General features: G+C 38.2%; 2 protein-coding genes across 2 annotated transcripts; one reads left to right on the forward strand and one right to left on the reverse strand.

The window, feature by feature from the left end:
- Nucleotides 1–71: 71 nt before the first annotated feature.
- nelfcd (negative elongation factor complex member C/D) lies at nt 72–18,242 on the forward strand. The gene is made up of 15 exons (XM_026945525.3): nt 72–243; nt 501–616; nt 2,183–2,292; nt 4,097–4,206; nt 4,382–4,489; nt 4,710–4,862; nt 6,106–6,236; nt 12,867–13,032; nt 13,208–13,342; nt 13,612–13,751; nt 13,897–14,011; nt 14,256–14,351; nt 16,651–16,791; nt 16,971–17,100; nt 17,566–18,242. The coding sequence occupies exons 1-15, from the start codon at nt 187–189 to the stop codon at nt 17,598–17,600; spliced, it is 1,743 nt and encodes a 580-aa protein (XP_026801326.1). The 5' UTR covers nt 72–186; the 3' UTR covers nt 17,601–18,242.
- ctsz (cathepsin Z) lies at nt 18,058–25,070 on the reverse strand. Its single transcript, XM_026945526.3, has 6 exons — nt 24,903–25,070; nt 23,989–24,152; nt 23,363–23,542; nt 20,845–20,995; nt 19,189–19,354; nt 18,058–18,622 (listed from the first exon to the last, which is right to left on the reverse strand). The coding sequence occupies exons 1-6, from the start codon at nt 25,019–25,021 to the stop codon at nt 18,497–18,499; spliced, it is 906 nt and encodes a 301-aa protein (XP_026801327.1). The 5' UTR covers nt 25,022–25,070; the 3' UTR covers nt 18,058–18,496.
- Between the last annotated feature and the right edge of the window lie 511 nt (nt 25,071–25,581).

The following is a 25,581-nucleotide window of genomic DNA, read 5'->3' on the forward strand; positions in this document are numbered from 1 at the left end:
GAGTTTCGGTTTATAATTTGCGACCAGACGATGGCGGAACTGCGCGAAACCTGTCGGAAAGGACACGCGAAAATGTCGTCATATGACGTAATACATGTGCGCCAACTGTTTAGAGTTTTGCATGATTGTAAAGGCAACAAGCTATAAAACAAGTTAGGTGCTTTGCTGTACGAGTGACACTTAATTATGGATGAAGAATACTATAGCGGTGCTGGAGAGTGGGATGGGCAAGAAGCTAATGTGGTGAGTAGATCAACGTATTGTAAAGCTAAAGCTAGATTTTTATTTGTTTACTCTTGTCATTTTAACAGCTGCAATTTAGCTCTCAGGTCGCAGTATTAAGTCATATGTGAAATATGATGGAAACATGGTACAGAAGCAACAACAGCAAGCTAACACAATTAGTTCGAGCTAATCAAAGGTTGTTTTTTTTCATGTAAATTTAATATGTTGTTGTTTAGCGTCATCTTCAGTTCTTAGCATACTGTTACTTTCTGTAGGAAGAAGACGGCTACGCGGATACAGAGGGAGATGATAAAGTACAAGAGGAATGCTTGCAGAAGTTCTCCAGTAGGGACTACATCATGGAGCCCACAGTGTTTAACACGCTGAAAACGTGAGTACTGTGTAACGCTGAAAAACCAGACGCTCTTCCTGGACCTGCAGTTAATCAGCGTGCGCGGCTTTTAGACACTTTACGCCAGAGCAGAAGGCGAGTGTCCGCGAGCTCCTGCACCAAAGCTGCTTAACTTTGTACAATATGATCATTTTAAGTCAATGAGAAACAAAACACACAGCAATTCACAGTATTTAAATTATACAGACTAAACGTTTTTTTTTTTATATAATATTTTACATTTAACAAATGGACAAAATCATTCAAGTTTAATATATATAGCATATATAATATATATATAGCATATAAAGCATTAAGTCAAATAAAAATTAATTTACTAAAAACAGAATTTGAGATACATCATTATTATTATTATTATTATTATTATTATTAAAAATCAAACCATAAATAATTTTTTTTAAAAAAGTATAGATGGTTCATTTCACAGAGAAAGACTCTGACACCAAATAATAATAATAATAATAATTATTATTATTATTACATTTCAAATCTCTAACCCACTCACATCAGTTCACAGTGATCTACTGTGCTTAAAATAGAAATGAATTAGTTTTACTAGAATTTACTAGAACTTCAAATTAACTGCAGTTCAGAGTCACAAGATCTGTCTAGTATAATTGAAACACTAGGCTATTTTGATGCATTATAAAAGGGACATTTCAAATTGGTAGACAATAAAACCCACTTATATCAGTTCACAGTGATCTCCTCTATGCTTTAATGAAAAAATACAGTAAAGTTCTACAATAAAATTAATACATTTTTTCAGCATAGTGTAGCTCAGGGCAAACTGATGTGAGTGGGTTTAATCATCTACTAGTTTGAATTATCCATTTTATAATGGATTAACATAACATCCTAGCTCTAATATATTGACAGATCATGTGATTTAGGACTGCAATTACTACCAAATACTACAGTAAAATTTATTCTTTTTTTTATTCTGAGCATAGAGTAGCTCACTGTGATCTGCGTGGGGTTGATCAATTACCAATTTGAAATATCCATTTTATAATGCATCACAATAGCCTACTGGTTCAGTTACATTGACAGATCGTGTGATTTTGTTTTGCAATTACTTTAAAATTCTACAGTAAAATTATTTCATCTTTTGTGTGAATGTATAATAGAGAAGCTGAAGTAAAATATTAATATTTTGGTGTCAGAGACTTCCTCTGTGATATTAACCATCTCTACTTAAAAAATTATTTATAGTTTGATTTATATAATAATAATAATAATAATAATAATAATAATAATAATGGTTATTAAAATATTAGTAGTATGTAGTAATAGTATCTCATTAAACTTGATTGCCCATTTTTTAAATGTAAAATATTATTAAAACATTTAGTCTGTATACTCATAAACACCCCACACCCCTAAAATTTAGGTGAGGCTAGATTAAACGTTGTTTCAGGAAAATCGGCTGTCTTAACTGCAGTGAAAAAACATGAATGTGAAATTACACTAAGAGTTTATTTACATTTTGTCATTAACAACTCATACACATGTAGTTTGTCCTTGTGTGTCTTGCCGCTCCAGCTATTTCCAGGCAGGTGGTTCTCCTGAGCACGTTATTCAACTCCTGTCGGAGAATTATTCTGCTGTGGCCCAAACAGTGAACCTGCTGGCTGAGTGGCTCATTCAGATGGGTAAGCCTCAACCACGATTACTGACAACCATAAAAAGGAATTATGATTAGTACACACATGCTAACACTAAGAGGAAGTATCATAACTGTACAATAAGTAGCATTTGCATTGATAGTCCAGTGATGGGAGTGAGGAAGATAAGATGAGAATGTGGTCCTGTGATGTGGCTGATCCTGTTATATAAATACACATAAAATAATAAAAATGTAAATAAAAAATGTGACATGTTCATATTTAATTACTTTTGTTAGCTTCCAAGCTCCATAACTTAATAATTTTCCTCCTTACAATTATAATAATGGCAACTGTTTCATCAGTGTAAAGACCTGAAGGAATGTTGGAAGGTTTGTGGTGTCAACAAATTCTAGCTTTGTATGTGTAGGTACCATGCAACCACATATATGAGGCACAAATTTTATTAAAGTACTTTTACAGCAATGGGAAGTACGTAGGATGACGTCACCCATGCAGACCATCAAAAGGACTTCACCAGCCTTTGTTCGCTCCCTCTGGGCCCAACAGGCAACCGGGATGAACCGGAAAAGAGAGAAGTGCTCCCTGTCTTAGGCTGATCGGCATATGCGATCTAGCTGCAAAGAGAGAGGAGGCCTACTTTTTCTCTCATCTGAGATCATAATTAGTGAAATGCTCACCTCTCCCAATGGTGTAAAATCAACCACTGCTACCCATCACGCATGTTTGTCTTTTTTTTTTCTGTGTAAGATTACTTTCACTTTTAACGGTAAACAGCAGCTTTCAACTTCATTGGATGGCTGATCCTCTGCAAGTTATCCATTCATCAGCAACGAACGCTGCACAAGGACAATCCCACATCGTCACTCATTCATATAGAGGCTTCCAAGGCTCGAGCCACATTCTTCTCGTGCTTGCGACGTACTAAAAACAACTCCAAGTAAGACTGTATATCTGGGCAGGAAAAGATAGGGTTAATTGCTATTTCTTTAAAAGTTTTACTGTGTTGAGTAATTTGAAGCTGCAAAATGTTCATTAAAATCAGCATTCTTTTAAACAAAGGGAATTGCGTGGAACACAGCGAATCTCCTTCTTCTCTCTTTGATCAATCTCTTCTCTTTGAATGTGATCTAACTCTTGCTTACTAAGATGGTCAGTCAGTCAGTGATTTCCGTTTATGTCGAGGAATAATAAGATCCAAACTCCATAGCGTTATTCCCGTTAACGTTACCGCGCTTTGGAAATTTTGTCATAGAAACTATAAAAATATTTCCAATCACTGGTCATCCACCACGTGCAACTCTTTTAAAGTCCCCGCCATATTTCTATTCCCTGTTGTTCTCTGTGGTTCACAGGCCAGGAGACAGGGCCACATATCTCTTGTAGTTATTAATTTTTTTTTTTTTATATAAGCTCAACTCGAATGCGCACGCAGACACACACAGATGTGCACTGAATATAAAAAAAAAAAAAGAAATTTAATATTTAATTAGTGTTTATTATTTTCTATTTCAATAAATGCTATATTATTGAACATCTTTTTGCCTTGTTGTGGTTATTACTTTGACATTGCAAGTCATTGCTTTGAAACCAAGTCGCTGATTCTTATTGTTCTCAACTAAAATGGAGGTTTTAATAATTTTGACTTATTTTAATTTCTAATAAAATTCTAAACTTAAAAAGTGGATATTCTGAGACTGATTTAATGAGTCTGATTACTTCGAGACTGATGAATTAAATTTACAGTGAAGCACCTATATTCATGGTATGTACCTTGAATTTCCAGTGCTTCCTATATAAACCGTACCATTTCCCCTACATACGTGTCTAGGTGTGGAGCCAGCTCAGGTGCAGGAACGAGTAGAGAACCATCTGAAGAGCCTCCTCATCAAACACTTTGACCCACAAAAAGCTGATTCTATTTTCACAGTAGAAGGAGAGGTAAAGTCTTGCTTTATGATTTATTGTAATATCATCACGATTAAATGTTGCCGAGTATCAGACTGCTTCTGCAACTATAGCATTTAATTTGAATACCGCTGATTTTTATTTTTATATATCGGTCTTCTTGATTTAGATTTTCAATGTGTGTAATCTGTTGTTTCTTCTTTTCCAGACACCAGCATGGCTAGAGCAGATGATTGCTCACACTACGTGGAGAGATCTCTTTTACAAACTAGCTGAAGCTCATCCAGACTGCCTGATGCTCAACTTCACAGTCAAGGTAACACAAAACTCTTTTTGTGAGAATTTGTATAGAGTGGAATCAGTTTCCCTAAATAAGGATTATATAGAAGTAATACAACTATTATTTATAACAGTAGGTGTTCTTTCAACTATATGATTAAGATTTATTTAGTTTTTTATGCTTTAGTAAATTACTATTATCGTAAGTGATTCTGTTCTTTCTGCTTTCTATGTTCATTGCCCTTGCTGATGGTCAGCTGATCTCAGATGCAGGATACCAAGGGGAGATCACAAGCGTGTCTACAGCCTGTCAGCAGCTGGAAGTTTTCTCCCGAGTGTTACGTACCTCGCTCTCCACACTGCTTGATGGGGGAGAACAAAACCTAGAGAAAAACCTACCCGAGTTTGCTGTGAGTCTCGGAAAAAGCATTATATGGTACTGTTAAAGTACCACTTCTTTAAAACCATGGCTACAATAGACAACAGAATACATTTTGTTCCTGTTGGTCTGTATGAAATGACAATTTATTTCATATCAAGGCAGTTGCTATATAAGAATGACTTTCAGTGCACCCAATCTTTTAGGTGAGCAAAAGTATTGGAACAGATAATATTATTTGGTTGCATAGCGTTGCTTGCAATAACTGCATCAAGCCTGCAACCCACTGACCTCACCAAATTGTTTGCTTTTTCAGGCTTGTACCACAGCTTCTTTCAGTTGTTGTTTGTTTTGGGTCATGAGTGGTTTTCATTTTGTGGTATGGCCTCTATATTTTTGCTCTCACATTTTTCTTTGAACGCTGGATTGTGATACCTTTACTTGTGCCCTGCGGAGGTTGTTGTTGATGTCACTGACTGTTGTTTCTGTGTTTTTCTTCACGGCTCTTACAATGTTTGTCATCAACTGCTGTTTTTCTTGCCTAACCTGTTTGATGTCTGGTTGTTAGTACACAAGTATGAGAGTTACTTGCTTTTTTAGGACATTTCCAAATTGTTGTATTGGCTATGCCCAATGCTTGTGCAGTTGCTCCGATTGATTTTCCCTCTTTTCTCAGCTTCAAAATGGCTTGCTTTTCTGCCATAGATAGCTCTCTTTTTTTCCTGTTGGTTTATCCTTTTTAACAGCAAATGTAGTCTTCACAGGAGAAACCCAGGGCTCAAACCAAGAGGAGACATTCAGAGCTGTTAATTGTTTAAACAATCAATCTAACAGGGCACACGTGGGCAAGAAGAAACACCTTTCAGTCACATGTTCCAATATTTTTGATCACTTGAAAAATGAGTTTCTTTCATTCATTCAATTGCCTGTAACAACAACCATCTTCTGGAAAGGTATCAGTTTCCTAGTATGTGGTAAAAACTAATGTGTTTATTAACACTTTTCCAATTCTGACACCAGCACAACATTCTTCAGACTTCAAATTATCTTTGATTAAAAAAATCACTATAGACTCTTGCTGTGTTTGTTCAAGAAGTTCCACTCAGAGATCTATAGGATGTAGAATAAGACAGAACCCTTCTTCAAATTTCTTTTGTTTAAATTTCTGGGTTGCCTGATGGCTTTGTAGTTGAGTAGTTGAATCTCTGTACCATTTTCTACTTCTTTGTCAAAGCTACTGCATTAATTGCATGTATGTTGTGTGTGTTGAGCAGAAGATGGTGTGTCACGGTGAGCACACGTACCTTTTTGCTCAGGCCATGATGTCCATTCTGGCACAGGAGGAGCAGGGCGGATCGGTTGTGCGTCGCATTGGGCAAGAAGTGCAGAAGTTTGCCCTTCAGAGGTGCAGTAAGATATTAATAAACAATTGGGCGATACTCACTATTTAAAGAATCCACTTTTAAGGAAAAAAAATTAATAACATTATAGGCTTCTAGCATATTTTAAATACAGGATGATTCAAAGAAATTTTAACACACATGACCCTACAACATGTTTCCACTACAACTGTAACATTATAATAGGAGATTAGGTTACTAATCATGATATACCAAAAGAGTAATGAAAAAATTCATTTAATATCTAACTATTATTAATATTATTATTAGGTGTCCAACCATTAGGTGGTGGAACCCTACTGTTTGTTTTGGGATTTTTATGGGTCCAAGCCTGTGGTGCTGGAACCCTATTGTTTTTAGGATTCTTCTTCTTCTTCTTCTTCTTCTTCTTCTTCTTCTTCTCCTCCACTGAAAGATGTTGTGTAGACCAAACTGCATGTCGTACAGATGTGAAACTTGGTCAACAGGGAGCACTCCATGCCCCTACTCCAGTAAGCGAGATGAGCCCAATCAGGCCTAATGCTGGCGCTATCGCACCAGCGTTTACGTTTTGGCCCATATCTCACGAACCGTATGTCCTACACTCGAAATTATTTTTTCCTTGGCTTAAAGATGATGGATTTTTGATCATTTGCATAATATATGAAACCTACTTTTACAAACTAGTCCTAAGGTTTTTGGCCTGTATTGACAAGTTTGTTGTCAAACTACTTAGCAGTAGTTTGTGTGTCAACCTCAATAATTATCAGCATGGCTGCCACATGTTAATTCATTATAATGAGGCAGAGCTTAATTTCCTCAAACAGCTTTAACTCAGGATTGCTTGAATGGATTTGCAATAAACATGAACAGCATATAAAGATTGAGTGCATTTGCAAAAGTTGGAGTGTGGTCATTCATAGGGGGCAGGGCTAAGATGAGAACTGTTTCTTAGGAACTGTAAGTCCCATCAAGCTGAATTCTGCTTCTATGAGCTAATCTGTAAGGGGATTTTTGTTATGAACTAATTACTTAACAAACGTGGCCAATCAGATTTCATGAGGCATTTGACAGGCATTTAACAAGGTAACCATTTAGCTATCATCACGAAACTTGAATAGTAGGCTCAGCTAGCGGCCCATAAGTAACTGATGTAATCGATTTCAAATTAGAACACAGACAAGCATATCTCTTGGAAAATAAGGTGTATTGTAAAATTTCAGAAATGGAATCAGAAAGAAACCATAAAAAACAGCCGTTTAAACCATTTAGTCCCATCCACTATAATTTGAGATAATTTGCATAATATGCAAAACCTACTTTTGCAAACTAGTCCTAGGATTTTTGTCCTGTGTTGACAAAATTGATGTCAGAATACTCAAGAGAGTGTGAAACTCAGTAATTATTAAAAACATCTTGAGATTGGTTAACAATATGGCCGCCACCTGCCAATCAGTCAAAATGCGATATAGCTGATTTACTCAAATAGCCATAATTCATTATTGGTTACATGGATTTAAACCAAACTTGAACGACCTGTTCAGTACATGTTTCTGAGGATGTGTAACTGGATTTTTAATCAACACTGAATTACTTCCAAAACATGGTCACCTTCAGCCAGTCACCTTTGAGTCATTTCAAACAACTAGCATTAAGCTACCTTCATGTATGTTGAACATGGGACCCTGCAGATCGTCGCTTGCCATATATTTAGGGGTCTAGGCACGAAGTGCTGGAACGCTATAGTTTTTGTTTGGATTTTTATTAGTTTTCTTCTTCTTCTATTTTCTTCTTTTTCTTTTGATCCTCTGCTAAAATGGTATGGAGAGCAAAGACCATAGGAGCACCAAATTTGGAGGGAGGGTGCAAAATGCCCCCCAATACTCAGGCACATGAACGGACCCACGTAGGCCTGATGGTGGAGCAATAGTGCACGATTTTACGCTTTGGTCCATATCTCATGAACAATAAGTCTTGCCCAGTAAATGAATTTGCTACTGATTCCTTGGGTTCTCCCAAACAATCAAAAAATCAAGAACCCTGTAGCTCTGCCTACTCAGATTTAAGCAGCCGTATGACAGTTTTAACATCTATTATTACTGCGGTGGTAAAGCGAAGAACATAGTTGAAGAGATCGAGGTAAAGAGTTCTAGAGTTTAGAGGCCATGACACTAAGAGGTTTGCCCATAACAGTGACCAGTCTAAATTTTGGGATGGCTAAAAGTCCAGTACCAGCAGACCTGAGAGTGTCTGCTGGAAAATATGGGTGAAGCAGCTCAGCTAAAAGGGCGGAGCTAAGGCATGTAGGACTTTATATGTAAGTAGAAGGATTTTAAACTGGATGTGCCATGAAACGGGTAGTCAGTGTAATTGATAGAGGACTGAGTTGAGTGAGCAGAGTTTTGAATATATTGTAGAGGATGCAGGGTTTTTTCAGGGATTCCATTTAAGAGTGAGTTACAATAGTTGAGACAGGAGAACATGAAGGCATGGACCAGGCTTTCTGCATCTGTCTTAAGCACAGGTTGAAGATTTGCAATGTTTTGGAGATGGGGAAGAAAAAGAGCTTTTGACTAATGACCTAATGTGGGGTTCAAAAGAGAGAGATGGATCAAAGATTCGTGATCCTTAAGATCACATAAGTGGGCAGGTTCTGTACTGTGCATTAAATGAATGCCAGTTTGGAAGGGTTAAGAAAGGTTGTTAACGGATAGGAAAGATTGCACTTGAAAGGCTACAACCCTTTCCAACAGCTTGGCTATTAAAGGGAGATTTCAAGATTGGACGATAGTGCTTTAGAATGGCGGTATCTAGACTTTATTTTAAAATCAAAGTGCATAAAACAAGTACTAAATTTGTGCGCAAGACTCATCCATACGCACAAGAAATTGGGAATTTGAACTCATTTGCATAAAGAAATCACCTCAATCACCACAGTGCTTCTTGTTTCAGACGACATGAAACATTCCAGAAGGTCTAAGAAGATGAACGTCACAGACACTGAAATAAAGATACTGTTGTGTGAAGTAGGGCAAAAAAAAATTATTTGGCACTTTTTTGAGTAGTTTGTCTAATAAGTAAATAAATACGATTTAAACTATATATATATATATATATATATATATATATATATATATATATATATTTTATGAACGTGTCTGCATTGTATTTCCCCAATTACATTTAGAAACTCTGCGATACCAAGAAAATTCGTCATTTTTGCTGTCTTTTCTGCTGCTGGTTTTGGAAATGTAATGCATTGCAGCATGAGCAATATGAATGAAGTTAAGATGCATCATTATTCAACTCGTAGTTGGTTGGGAAATGCGAGTATCATCTCCAATTTCTCTTTAAATGTACTCATAGCTAAAAGCCCTAGAATAGAGATCAACTAAAACTGTACAAGGCAAACGAAATCGACTGATTTTCCACTCATCACTCTCAGCACAGAGGTTCCAGTGGCGCTTAAAACTCATTCGTGCCGCAAAGCTGAATGAGCCAAATCTGCAAACAAGGCATAAACTCTTTCGATCTTTAAATGTTCCTTCATGCGATTTTAAATTCCCTCTGTGTCATCTGTCCAGAATGCAGCTGCATGACTTGCTTTCAACCTTCTTAATTTTGCCCACACCACCCCATTGCTATGCTCCCTCCACTGGCTTCCTGTAGCTGCCCGCATCAGATTTAAAACCCTTTTGCCTACAAAGCCAAAAATGGACCAGCTCCCACCTACCTTAAAGAACTTCTCACACCCCACACTGCACCATGCTCCCTCCGATCCTCTAGCACTGCTCGACTGGTCCCGCCATCTCTCAGGGTACAAGGAAGGCATGCATCAGGACTCTTCTCTGTTCTGGCAACTAGGTGGGGGAATGAACTTTCCCTAGACGTCCAAACAGCTGAATCACTGGCAGTCTTCAAACGACGACTAAAGCCCTCCCTCTTCATGGGGTACATAAGTTAGCACTTTATTTAAAAAAAAAAAAAAATTCTTGTGTTTTCTTTGTGCTTTTCTTACTATATTACCTCCCCAACAGAGTTTTTTTTTAGACTCATAGTACTCTTAGTCTGTGACCTAGTGAACCAGTATCAAGATGATTATGGAAGGAGACTTCAGAGCACTTCTGTAAGTCACTCTGGATAAGGGCATTTGCCAAATGCCATAAGTGAGATAAAGGATTTATTCCTTGCCTTAGAAACTCAGTGAGTTTGTGATCGGAAACACTTATTAAAGATCCGGAAACTGAAGTGATGTGCACATGAGTAGAGTAGTTTAAATCAAGTGTGCGACCATGAGAGTGAGTGGGAAGACCAACATGTCAGAATAAGTGTCCACATGGATATTAAAATCCCTAAGCACAATCACAGTTGGATATACAGAACTGGCAAAAGTAAGTAATTCACTGATTTCAAACAAAAAATTTTGGATAGATTTCAGTGGATGCCTTGCCATTCCAATACTTTTGGAAGAGACTGTAACTGCAAGTTTAAAAGATTTAGGTACATAGCCAGTGTTAAGGGAGGAAGCTTGATTGCTTCTGGTAGTATCTGTTGGAGGATATGTGTAGGTGGGGGATCTAGCACACAAGTTGATGATTTGGAAGAGGAAATTATCAAAATTAGTTCATAATTATTATTATTTAGCTTAGTGTTAGAAGAGAGTACAAGCTTCTAATTGTATATTGTTACCAAATTGTCTGAATTTTTTTTTTGCCTAATATTTTCAATTATGTCATTTAAAATATTCTAATAGTCATCACTGCTTCATACTGTTGGTTTTTGTCCTTATATGATGGTTTTGTTCCTAGTTAATTTGCTACTTTGCCAAATGTGTGGGACTAGTTCCAGATGGTTACATACGGAAGGGATTAGGGTAAGGGTTAGGGAAGATGGCCATAGAATCTAGTATTAAATAGAATCTAGGATTATTTTTGTTATCTTCAGTTAGGGTGTAGTGATATGCTGATCTATCAGCATTAAGAGACTTTCTATATAGTTTTTTCACTCTAATTATATTTTCTTTTAAGTGGGGCCTACATTATGGTGACATAACTCTTGGCAAATTTTAGAAAACAGGAAACAATTTAAAAACTGATTTGAAAACAGCAAGAGCATTTTCAATACAACAGAAATAAGGCACATATTCAGGCAATGCTTAGGTATCTTTTTTTTAACTGAGTAAACTCAGCATTTGTAAAAGTACAATAATTGACAGTTGACTGTGTGATCTGTTCAGAGTCTTAGCAGCATATAGTGAACAAAAGCTGTATATTACAATGCAACTAAAGTTGTTGTTCTTTCAGCTGATCCCGTTAGGGGTCGCCACAGCTTACCATTGGTCCGCATATTTGATTTGGCACAGTTTTTATGCCGGATGCCCTTCCTGACGCAACCCTCCCCAATTTTATTTGGGCTTGGGCCCACACAGGGAGTGCACTGTCATGTGAAGCCGCAGTGGCTGGGGTTGATTCCCTGGCCAGGAATCCGGGCCGCGGCAATGAGAGCGTTGTGGCCTAACCACTAGTCCTCCAAGGACCATAATGTAACTAACGTAAATATGGTTAATTACATAAGCTGTACGACTGCCCACACTACCCCACTGCTACGCTCCCTTCACTGGCTTCCTGTAGCTGCCCTGATGGTACTCTTAGTCCCTGACCTAGTGAACTAGCACGAGGACGTGTTTTTGATAGAGACTTCAGAGCACACTCTGGATAAGGGCATCTGTCACATGCCATAAATGTAAATGTAAACATTAGCGCTTTGGACGGGCTCTCATTGGTGTGCATTGTTGGCAGGACTCAGCAAAATTTCCACCCCATCTCAAAAAATTCAAGTATGTGAATCATCTGCTACCAAGCTGTGCTATCACATGTTAACATGCTAGCCCATTTGGAGCTAGCCATATTTGGAGCTGTATCACCAATTTGGAACTGGCTCTGGGCTGCAGAAATATGTCTCCAAAAAATTGAAACTAGCCCAAAAAGTTCAGGAATTGGAAAAGGCAGACATGTTTTTATTCTTCTTATTTAATTCTTTTTTGCACATTTCTGATTTATTGTTTCAAAAGCCAGGTTTTACATAAACACAACCCTGCTGTTGTGACTAGTAGGGGCATGTCTAAAGCTTGGGAGTGTTTTATTTCTCATTCCACTGTTGCACTGTGAACGTCATGCAGCTCTCTATAGCTTAAACCTCCTGCATTCTCCACTATAACGAGTGGTCTCATGTCTGCAGCTATGAACATCCCAGTCGTCATGCTTATTTCTTTAACCTGGATTGAATGAGATGAGAGACTGCTTGAATGAAACACAGAGACTTTGTCCTCTATCTATCTCTTTCTATTTTTATCTCTCTTGCTCTCTATATGGGCTGCTATAGACTCCCATATCTAATAATAATAATAATAATAATACTAATAATAATAATAATAATAATAATACAACAAGAAACAAGAAAAGAAAAAGAAAACATAGTAACAGTAGGATGCATACAAACTTTCGCTGCTTGGCCTCTAATAAAATTTTACTTTAACATTTTAATGAATTTTTTAAATTTAAAAATGAATATAAAGTGTAAAATTGGGTAGATCATTTTGTGTGATTGTTAACTTTGATTTTAAAACTCTATTTATGTTTGCTTTGTTGTGTTCCTAGTGGTCATGATGCAAGTCAGATAACACTGGCACTAGGGACAGCGGCGGCGTACCCACGTGCCTGTCAGGCACTTGGTGCAATGCTCTCCAAAGGGGCACTTAATCCTGCAGATATCACAGTTCTTTTCAAGATGTTCAGCAGCATGGACCCTCCGCCCGTAGAACTGGTCAGAGTCCACTTTGGTCCAGCTAGATTATTTTGATTTTACTTTAAACCACATTCGTGTTTTTACTTTGGTCAAATTTTTACCTAAAGTAAATGCTGTTGATTACAGTGTCAGGTTATTATGTCATCATTGCTGTCTTTCATGCCAGTTTTCAGCTTCAATTTTGTGTATTTAGATCCGTGTTCCAGCCTTCCTGGATCTGTTCATGCAGTCTTTGTTTAAACCTGGAGCCAAGATAAACCAGGATCACAAACACAAATATATTCACATTCTGGCCTATGCAGCCAGTGTGGTGGAGACGTGGAAGAAGGTATGAATAGGACTTGTTTCACAATATGGATACATGCATCATGCTACAGATTCTGTCAGAGTTGTCATATTTAAATACATGAAATAATTTAATGTTAAAGTATTCACTAACCAAAAGAAATCCCTTTGTTGTTACTTAGCACAGTGGATACCAAATGATAGAACGTGGTTACAAAATTGATTTTAATTAAGAAGTAAGATCTTAACTCAAAAATTGCTTAAACCTTTGATCTTTTCGTCACATTTCTCAGTATCTGTCTCTTCTTTCAGAACAAGCGTGTAAATATCAATAAGGATGAGCTGAAGTCCACCTCCAAAGCCATTGAGACTGTTCATAATCTGTGCTGTAATGAGAATAAAGGAGCTACAGAGCTAGTGGCAGAACTCAGCACTCTGTACCAGTGCATCAGGTGTGTGCACATACACTGAATATAAGTTTTTATACTGGCATTTATTATATACATGAACATGCTGTTCCATGTTAAAAAAAAAAAATGCAATTTTTAGTTCGTTAGGTCACTGTTTTGTAACCTGAAGTCTTCTTGGGTGTGTCAGGTTTCCAGTAGTAGCAATGGGGGTGTTAAAGTGGGTCGACTGGACTGTGTCAGAACCTCGTTACTTTCAGCTGCAGACAGATCACACCCCCATCCATTTGGCCTTATTGGATGAGGTACAATTGTTGCTTAATTTATACTTTGCTCTTATACAATCATTTGCTGTTCTTTTGCTGCAGTTTTGGAAGGTGTACTTCAAGAGATGTGGAAAAAATTTTTTAGGTTAACTCTGAAATTTATGGTTTGTCTTGCATCTTGCTCAGTTTCATATGCCTTGACCTCTTTTTATTAAAATGAGATTACTAAACCAGAATGACTAAGAAAAGGGCACCTGTTTGTGTCTGTCTGTTTTCTTTTCAGATCAGTACATGCCATCAACTCCTACACCCGCAGGTGCTGCAGCTGCTTGTCAAACTCTTTGAAACAGAACATTCCCAACTTGACGTCATGGAACAGGTGCATTTATGTTTACACCTACCCTAACCCTAACCCGACACACAGGCTGCAAATTACCCTTGTCCCATGATGAGATGAGGCGTGCCAAATTTACTCATAGAACAGAATAGCTCTATCGGTTGTCTGATATAACTGTGTGCTTCTTTGTAGAGTTGCAAAAGAATCAAAAGTTTGTATCTTTTTAGCAGTCAGATTAATGACTGTATATATGAGTGGACAACATGGCACCATTTACTTCTATCATTTACTTGTGCTGTTTTGGGCCTGTGACAGAGGACTCTGTCACCGGCCGGGACAGCCCTCATACTCCCAATACACTTCATCTCCTCACACACGTACGGTTCTTTAGCCTTTCCCTAGTGCTATTTGGAGTTTGTTATTGTGAACCTTTGGGTAGAAAGAAAACCTGCCAATAGCTGTGTGTGTGTATTGTAAAAAGTCATTCTTCTTTTTTCACTATTTTTTGTAATTATTTTGTGCACTTTTGGGACTATTTGTACATCATGGACACTGTAAATAAACATCCTTCCACTGATGTGCTATTGTGGCTGAGCCATCATTCTTGTGCAGAGAGCCTTCACCAACACACCTCATCACAAGTGGTGTCAGAAGAGGGACAGCTAGCCGCAAAAGACTGCCCATTGAGAAATGGAATAGGAAGGAAATGGCCCCAGAAAAAGACTGGTCAGGAGGACATGGCGTGGGACACACTGGACGAGGAGGAAGAAGAGGCCGGGGCCCGCCCCAAAGCCAGCTTCCCTCAGCACACACTGGTCACGTCCACCTCAGAGATGGCAACTATGATGTGAGATTTCCTAGTGACACAGCAACGGAGGCAGTCGATCCAGCAGCAGAGATCACCAGTGGCAACACCGGAGTTGATGCAGAGCCTGTGACGGGCTGCTAGGATGGGGAGCTCCAGGCGAGAGACATCAGGCGAGATCCCATCCATCTGTAGATCCACTCCAGGTGACCGATCAGCCATGTGTGCTAGGTCAGGAGCCCAGAATGCCAGTATATCAAGAGGAGGAGGATATAGAGAACTATTTCTGCCATTTTGAGTGTCTGGCAAAGATCTGGAGATGGCCGGAGGAGGAATGGGTGTGTTGGTTGGTGCCACTTCTCACCGGAAAAGCTTGGAGGTGTACATTGCTATGGACGAGAATAGGGCCGTTGTCTGTGATGACCTGAGGGAGATGCTGTAGGAAAAATTCAACATTTCCACAGACACCTACCGTCAATGCTTCAGGCAAACATTGACAACCCCGGGAGAGACTCTCACCGAGATCTACCACCATCTAAAGGGGCTCTACCGTTGCTGGGTTAGATCGGAGCAATGCAATAAGGAGGAGATTCTTGGTCTATGGGAAAATTTTTTTTTTTTTTTTAAAGTAACATCTCAAAAATATTCTGCCTTAGCAAAAGGACAGATGATGGAACCATAAGTAAATTGTTTAATGGTTTGAAAGAAAGGGTTACAGTTTTACAGGTTATAAAGAAGAAGACTTTATTTGTCACATATAGCACAGTGAAATTCTTTTCTTTGCATATCCCAACTTGTTCCCAAGTTAGGCCTAGAGCACAGTGTCAGCCAGGTATGATACAGCTCACCTGGAGCAGAGAGGGTTAAGTGCATTGCTCAAGCTTGAACCCCTGTCCTTCTGTTCAGTAACCCAGAGCCTTAACCATTGCCCACTATCACTGCGATGCCTGCTGTTGAGGGTATTATGAGCTTGAAACACTAAAAAAACATAAATCACTAATCCAGCTTTCTAACTGCCTTTATGTGTACGTGTGTTAATTTGCCCCAATATTACTGTGGCAGCAGCACAATGTAAAAAATCAGGGCAAGAGCATCAGTTAATGTTCACATCAAACATTAGAATGGAGAAAATGTGTGGTCTCTGTGACTTTAACCATGGCATGGTTATGGGTGCAAGAAGTTTACAAAGTATGGTGCGAAAAACAAAAAAAAAACATTGAGTGAGTGACATTTCTGTGGGTGGAAACGCCTTGTTGATAAGAGAGGTGGCCAGCTCAGTTCGAACTGCCAGGAAGGATATAGTAACTCAAATAATCACTCTTGGGTGGTGAGTGTATATTTGCAGCAATCTTAGACCCAGGTACTGCTAATTCAGCTTCACTGTTTGGCTAATAAACGTTTTTTCCTTTGGTTACTAAAGTGTGTACTGAAGTGTGCACACATTTTGATTTCATTTGAAGAATGGGGCCAGGATACACAAGATTTATTTCCAATATGCTTGTGTTTGTGTGTGTGTGTGTGTGTATATGTTCGTAGCTGGAGCTGAAGAAGACTTTGCTTGACCGCATGGTTCACCTATTAAGTCGAGGCTATGTTCTGCCTGTTGTCAGCTACATGCGTAAATGCCTGGAGAAACTCAATACAGACATCTCGCTCATCAGATATTTTGTAACTGAGGTGAGGCTTAATTAATTCAATGAGTTTTTAAATAAGCATTGCACTGATTGCTTCAGATTTTTCAATACTAAGCTGGCATTGTATCAAAACAAGTGCTCTGTGTAAGTGGTTTTAATTTAAATTAAATTTTATTTAAAATCAAAGCAAATATTTTTTACCTGCCTCTTTTTTCCCTTGAGGTTCTGGACGTGATCACTCCACCATACACCTCTGACTTTGTTCAGCTCTTTTTACCAATCCTGGAGAACGACAGTATAGCTGGAACCATCCGCACTGAAGGGGAGCATGATCCTGTGACTGAATTCATTGGTGAGTGAATTACAGTCATGTTCAAAAACTAGGAATAGTGTAATATCTAAATAACCTTCCAAATGTGGTTCTGATATGGATATTAAAAGGCTTCTTACGACTTGTGCAAAGTGAGCCTCTGTGTTTGTGCATGTTGCCAGGCACAACTCATTATCAGGTACAAAGGAATTGAATTGAGTATACTCAAACCCTAAGTCTTGAAGGAAAGTAGTCATGTTAACATGCTGAATATTGGGTCAACTGTACAGGAATTGCTGCCCTTTTATATCAATTAATCCCTAAGACTGAATGTAGCAGTCTGATACTGACTGAAACGGGATGATACTGGCCTGAAACACTGGTTCGGTATCTGATCCAATGACGCATTTTATGGTATAAATGTTATGTTTGAAAATATACTTTATCATTCATTTAAAAAAGTACTCCTTTTAAATCTGATTTTAATTTAATTCCATTTCTTTTTAGCACACTGCAAATCCAATTTCATCATGATAAACTGAGACCAGCCAACACTTCTAACCTGCAGAAACTTTGCAGTTGTTTTAATCCAAGAAGACCAGGATCGTAATGTCCAATCAAGAGGCCAGTGAAAGCTCAAGCATCAATATACGCAGTTTAGAATAAAAGAGCTATATGCATTCAATCTCAGCACAGCAATTACTTTAGTATGGTCATCATTTTCTTTTCAGATCCTAATGAAGACTTGTGGATAGTAGAGCTGATGTTAAACCAGGTGTTTTAGCCAGGACATTTGTAAAACACTTAAATGTAGGTTATTTTAAAAGTTAGCATTTTTTTTATTGAAATGTGCTTTGTAGCAAGAATCCATTGTGACCATTTTGATCATCCCTTTTCTTTTTGTATGATATTTTTCTTTCAGTAAAAAAAAGGAAACTGACATCCTCTGGTTGCTGTGAAGTGACGAGATTATCATTAGCAAAAAAGCAAAACCCAGACTCAAAATAATTCAAAGATTTATTTAAGATGAAGTAAAAGGTGGAAGCTAAAACATAATGGGTGTCAAGGGGAAAAAAAACTTGTATAAACAGTTTAGTGCATTTTTATTCAATTCACTTTTCAGGACCATGTTGAACATGCAGTGTTCTATGGTCAATAAATCAAATGGTTAAAAAAAAAAAAAACACATTAAAAAAAAAATTAAAACATTCATGTTTACATAGCTGTAGCATAGTGGTAGGGATTCATTGGTGCATGGTTCTGATTTCCACATTAATAAAAATTATATTGCACAATTGTTTGCAGTAATGGCAGTAGGTACACAGACTCGGGTACAATGCCTAAATCAACTGAATTAAGGATTTAGTAGATTTAGCTAACAGCTGCAGCGTTGAAGCCCAAGCTGAATCTGGGTGCTCTCAGTGTGTTCTCCAGATCATTACATGTACCCTTTTGGCAATATAGGGTCCCCATACATGCAGTCTTCTTCAAGCGCCAGGTTATAGTGGCTCCCACTGCCACCTTTATAAGCACTAGTCACTATCCGTAACCAGCCCTTCTCACCCTGTACACAAGAATAATAGATCACAAAGTAAACATTTCAAACAGTGTTGCTCCATATCTCTCTGCCTGAACACAGAGGTCAGATTTCAAAGAACAGCTCAATCCAACGAAGTTTAATGCTTGACCTTAGATCACATTTTTCCCCCATTCTGATGGTGGTTGTGAACATTACCTGAAGCTGCTGGCCTGTATCTGCACGATTTTATACATTGCACTGCTGCAACATGATTGGCTGATTAGATAATTGCATTGCGTAGATGTACAGGTGTTCCTAATAAAGTGCTGAGTGTTTTTTTTTTTTTTTTTTTTTTAAAGATTATCCCTATTTACTATAATAGGTAGTTTGATAGATAGAGCCTACAGACCCTCACCACTCTCAAGGTGCATTCAAAGAATCCATATGACTATAGCATTTTAGGGTAAAATATATGGTTATTTTATGATTATTTTATAAAGACAAGCTAAAAGGCAGTCACATTTAGACATAATTCAGACTCAAACTTAACAATATGAACATATAATAAGAAAATATGAAAAAAATAAATATACTCAACACATCACACGTACCCATGGCTCACCCCAGGAGTTGCGGACAATCCAGTACTCCACTCCATTCTCGTCAACGTCCCAGCCAGCCACAGACACAATGTGGTTAATATAGGGATCCTCTACATATTCAGAGTATACACCCCCAGTGTATGCGTCCAGTTTGTCAGTAGCCATTATTCCACAACTACAAAGAAAAAACAAAACAAAATTGGCCTAGTATTACTATAATTCTATTTTCAACTGTAGTTTCCCCAAATTAATTAAAATACAAAAATCATACAAAAATATAACTTGGGCTCTGTATAATTCTAGTTAAAGCTATTTTTAAGCTATGTATTCCTAGATAATCATAAGCATAAGCCAATACAAAACTATTTTACAGATTAGATGTGGTCCCATCCCAGATATTACGCAGGGTAACTGGATGAAATTAAAAATATTTGACCATCTAAAGGTGTTCAGCAACCAAGATTTGATCATCCTGTACACAGTATAAAAACCTAAGCAAATGCCTTTAAAGTAGTACACAAATAAAACATGAAGGACCCATTTTGAAGGACCCCACTCCCCCCCCCCCGACTGTACTTCAGCATTACACACCCCTTTACCATTTGCACTACCTTGTAACCAACCTGGTTACAGGTTGTTGTAGTTTCTCTCTTATCCAGTACAGAGTACCCTTGGGTTAGTAGTCTCTGCTCAACATATGCAGAAGAACACGAGCAAGAAGAATGACTTCCTCCTGCACAGGTGTCTAGCTGTGTTTGGTGAAAATCTCCTTGTCAAGGAACCTTTTGTTCTACTGCTTGAAGCAAGTTTATCTAAGTAACGCTATCTTAGGATTTATCTTCAGTTTCCCAATTAACCTCAACCCCTGTAGCTATGTTCTTCTCTGGCGATCATTGAGCCATCCTCAAACAACCCAGTCACCCAGCTGGCTACTGAGTCTATGGACCTTTTGAACAGCAACTCTCATAACTACAAGCAACGCTGGAATATCTGGTGAGGACTATCAGGTATATTCACCATCTCTGCTTAGACATGTCCAGAGACTGATTTCAGGGACAGGGACTCTTTTGTGTATTTTGTGTATAATAGGGGGATGTGGGCGGGTAATGTATTTCTGCGTGTATACGGTCCCTCTGCTTCAATGCACCTTGGCATATATTCTACAAGTCTCTGGAACTGTACTGGTGGGATGAACACTATTCTTCCAAAAGGTAATCCCAGAGTTGGTATTTTGATAATAGTGCTTTAACTGTTTAACATGATGGTCCAAAATATCCCATAGGTGTTCAAACTGGGCTGAGATCTGGTAATTGTGAAGGCCAAAACATATGATTTACATCACTGTCATATTCATCAAGCCAGTTAGTATTGTATGGATTTGTAAATACCCTCTAAAGGGACAAATGATTGCAATCCCTGCCAGGAAAATACCTTTCACTGCATAACAGAGCCACTAGTTTCACTGCTGTTCATAGAAAATACCATTTAATTCTTCTGTACATTTGTGTGTTGAAATGTTGAACCTCAAAGAGGAACCAAGTGTGCATATAATCATATGATCAGAGTGTGACTATGCAAATTTGTATGCAAATTGAAAAGTAATGAGGAATAATGAGTGAAAACAGACAAGGCAAAGGATACCAAATCTTATTTCCTTTCATGTACCTGATGGGTCCTCCGGAATAAATCTCAGCTTTCATCTTCTCCAGGCCGTTGACGGACCCATAGTCTCCAACCTTCCAGAGAGTGTAATTCTTCACAACATAGCACTGGCCAAATGTAGTGCATGTGCCACACTCATTAAATGGCTTGCAATCTGAAAGTTCAAGTCACAGAGAAGTTGTTCTTTTTTTTTTTTTTTGCTTTCAGTAGAACTAGACAACATGTTAAGTGAATGCAGGTTTGGTATGTAAATTTTAAATATTCATTTTGAAGATTATAGGTCTGCAGCCATCCTGGAATTTGTGAACTTTCTCATTCTGCATTTCAAATGGTGCGAAAAAGAACCAGACAAGTAAGAACTTCAGATTGTGATTCTTTGCCAGCCAAGTTGTGTCACCGTTAAGCCGGTTGTACTGCTTTTAGAACATATTTCATTAAATAGAAAAAAACACTATCATGTTAAATATGGGTTTTAAAAAAAAAGCAGGTTCTGACTAAATTTCTGCATTTAATAAGCTTAAAGGAAAATTTCAACCTGAAACTAGAAAGTAATGTTTTTGTTATGGTATGCAGTATTCCGTCACGCATTAGTGTATTGCTTAGTGTCTGCGCTTTAACAGAATTCATGATTTTCTATCGGTTTCCTGCTTTCCACACCACCATGTGGCAAGACTAGAACGTCCACCATGCATTGTGCAATGTCATTCTGATGCTCCTGAATTCTGAACCGTCACTCTGATGCTAAAACAGCAAGAGCCTGCCTCAGTTGCAAAAAAACAAGGTCAGCAAACCAGAATTTGTTTGTGCTATTGGGTGTCAGAATTGGAATTGCATTTGCATTTGCTAATTGCATTATTTTGTTTACAAACCCAAAAGTGGTTTCTACACTGCCAAAACATTATGGATATTTATGAATGTGCAGCACTTCAAACTGGAGGACTATAAAATACATTTCAAAGCGGACTTACTGGGTCTTCTGCCAAAGAAAGTCCTAAGCAGCAATTCTGTCTGTATTTAGTACAAAACATAGAGCAGAGAAACTCTATGCCGAGGAAAAAAGGAGCCAAACTGAGGTAGGAGAACTACTTGTCCGCTAGCAAATGCTTGTCTAGCTACTAGTAAGATAGCTAGTAAGGTTGTTAACACAAAGACAAATAATCATGTAATCTGCTAGTTAACAATATGGTAGCTACTTATTTTGTTGCTAAGTTTAGTGTAATGATGAAAGACCTAAAGTTGCTCTCTGGTGCAGTTCTCCTTCTGTATATTCTGGTTTAAACATGTATGGTTGGATGTCACTGTGTAACAGTAACAGTAAAAATCCTTATCTGTTGAGTCATTTCTGTCGCCTGAGTCGTCCATTCGCTTCATCGCGATAATTTACTTACAAAGTGATTGCTTATTAGCAGCCAGCTAGCTGTCTGGCTTCCCTGAATATACCATTATCTAGACTAAAATATCCACCGTAGCCACTGAATTTTTTATCTACCTCCAACATACGTATTCAGGAGGGCGTCTACCCATGTATTCATGGAAATCTCACTACAGAGCCTGCTGAGTCAACGCTGTAAGATGCAAATAGGCATGTTCACAACAGATGTATCAATGGTTAAATTTTAGATTTTGGCTGGGATGTCCCTTTAATCTTACACTGAAAATACACAATATGGCCAGAAGTATGTGTACACCTGACCATCACACCTATTCATCCCATTCCAAAACCATGGGCATTAATATGGAATTCTATGGAGATTACATGGCTATGACTTGCCCATTCAGCCACAAGAGCATTAGTGAGGTCAGACGTCTTCCACGTCAACCTTTGCAAACCATGTCTTCATGGACCTTGCTTTGTGCAGAGGGGCACTGTCATGCTGGAGCATGTTTGGTCTAGGTCTCTTAGTTCCGCTGAAGGAAAAACTGTAATGTCACAGCATACAAAGACATCCTATACAATTGTGTGCTCCCAAAAGTTTGGGGAAAGCCCACATATGGGTGTGATGGTCAGGTGTCCACAAACATTTATATATAAATAAATAATGAAGCATGTTCCCATTTCTATTTTACTTCCTGTTTGACTGGGATATAAAAATGACATGACAAAATAGCCAAATTCCCCTCATGGAAAAGATTTTAGAATACACAAATGAAATGAGATGGGGGGGGGGGGGGGGGGAGTGTGTTGACCTTAATAAAAATAAATAAATAAATAACTATGACTGAAAATCCATATTCACTGTTACTGGCACATGTGGGTTTTGTTAAAAATATATTTTTTGAGAAATTTGATAAGGGTGCTAATAATTCTGGAGCTGATTGTACCACACCATATAATTTGCATCATTGAAATAGCCCGAATCACAAATTCTTTATACCATAAAAGCGGTCATGTGTGGTCTCCAATTTCAATCATATGAGCACCGTATGAACAGCTTACTGTAACTGTAAACTAATTTTGAATGTTGCCATACTGCATGCATACATCGTATTTAATCATGTGTGTTTCCATTTAAAGTCTTACCTTGGTCTTTGGCCTGGTAGTTGTTGCACGTTTCATCAGGAATGCCATGGCTGTTGGCATACCCCCACACACCTGTGTGATCGCCCCCATGGCAGGACCCAGCCTGCCCACAGTCAATAACGTGCTGGACTGAGAGATATGCAGAAGGCCATGCTCCCTTCCGCTTTATGTTAATGCGATCTGTATTAAATAACACAAAGACAATATATTCTTTTATAGAATCAGCAGTATGAAGAGAACAGAAGCCTTGATTAGCACTGTACCGAGGAACCTCTTCTATCCAAAAATCCACCCATTTTTTCCCTCTTGCACAAGACTTTAATATGGTCACATGATCAACATAGCAGAGAATGAACAACTAATGCATGAACAGCTCTGTTTTTTTTTTTTTTTTTTATGTATATATAACTTCCTTGTTCATAGAGTATGTGGTGCTGCCAGAGCAGGTGCAAGTCATGTGCTGCATGACTTATCACTGTAAAGAATCCCTATCTGTAGGTTTTTCAAAGTCGTGAGAAGAGGAAAATGTTACTGAAGCCCATTTTAGTAACCAAGAACCTTGAATCTTATGCACAAAACAAAATTTAAATTAAACTCCTTTTCTTTTCTCCATCATGCGAGTGTACCTGCAAGTGCGCTTGTGCTCCCGTGAGCCCAACAGGATCCACAGTACTGGGGGATGTGTTGATTGCGAGTAGTACTGACAAAGTTGGTGCCGTTGACGTTTCTCCAGTCCCAGACTTTGGGCAGATTCTGAACATTCCCATATTCATGAGAACGTGGACCAGTCCTGAGAAAATATAATCTCAATATAATCTCTAATATAATCTCAATCTGGCATACATTCAAAACAGACTGGATTGTGTGGTTTCAAGGGCAAAAAAAAAAGAGAGAAATCTCCCAACGTTCAAAGACCAGCTAAGGAAGTAAATGAAGGAAGTAAACCAGGTTGCACTGTGTAGTAGCTGAACAAAGAGAAAAAAACTTGGTTTCAGCTAGATGGGGAAAAGGCATGACACAACATTTTTTTTTTTTTACCCATGAACTACACTGTTTTGAAATGTGATCCACTATACATGGCAGTTTATCATCTTAATCTCTGTTCAGGTTTCAAGTGAATATGCTTCAGGGGGGTTGTGTGTTCCTTCTCTTTACCTTCTCTTTACTTAGAGAAACTACAACAACTTATTATGAGACATTAAACCACTCATTAGTTACCTCTGAGGAGATTATATTATCTCAAATAAGCGTTACTTTAAAGGCACTCCACAATAAATTTATGGTTTGCAAAGTTCATCGTGTAGTTCCTTACAGTGTTACTGGGGCTGATTTGTCAGCGTGTAAACAGTTAGCGGTCCCTTTGTGTTAAATCGAAATTAATCTTGCTAACACAAAACGTTGTAACAAACTTTCCCTTTCGTTTCCACTAGCAAACGAAAAGTCAGAAAATACTTTAGAAATACTTCTGGCACAAAACTAACGCCACATACCCGCCTAAATTAACTATGAAAAGGTGAATTGAACAGTTACACGTTCTTACTTGACTCCCAGTTGACTTCTTCCTGGTAGAGGTTTGAAACACGGTTGATTGGCTTTAAAATAGCGCCCGGCAAAAACACCAGACGGTGTAAACAGAGTGAAGAGCAACAGCCAAAGCATGGTGTCCGTATGACGGTCATATGAGCGGATCCTGAACCTTAGGGTTTATATAGTAATACAGTTGGTTACGTTTTTCGGGGTGTGGCTTAGTGGTTAGCGCGTTTGCCTTACAGTCTAATGGTTGGGGGTTCGAGTCTCACCTCCACTCTGCCTGAGAGGAGCTCACATGCCTCGGGGGTTTCCTCCGGGTACTCCGGTTTCCTCTCCTAGTCAAAAATCATGTGTTGTAGGATGATTGGCATCTCTAAAATGGTGATTAAGATGGCCCAAGATAGGCTCCAGGTTCCCTGTGACCATGTGTCAGATAAGCTGTACAGAAGATGGATGAAAACACCTTTACATTTAGCTGGTTGGTCTCTCAGTGATGTTCAGGAGTTATGACTAATGTAAATGTAAGTGACATAAATTTCTTATAAGATTTTCATATATTAGCGATACATCTGATTTACATCAACATATATATATATATATATATATATATATATATATATATATATATATATATATATATATATAGATAGATAGATAGATATTAAGGTCTTACAGAACTACACTGAGCC

Source organism: Pangasianodon hypophthalmus, chromosome 2 (assembly GCF_027358585.1).
Source record: "Pangasianodon hypophthalmus isolate fPanHyp1 chromosome 2, fPanHyp1.pri, whole genome shotgun sequence".
In the NCBI taxonomy this organism is placed as follows: Eukaryota; Metazoa; Chordata; class Actinopteri; order Siluriformes; family Pangasiidae; genus Pangasianodon; species Pangasianodon hypophthalmus.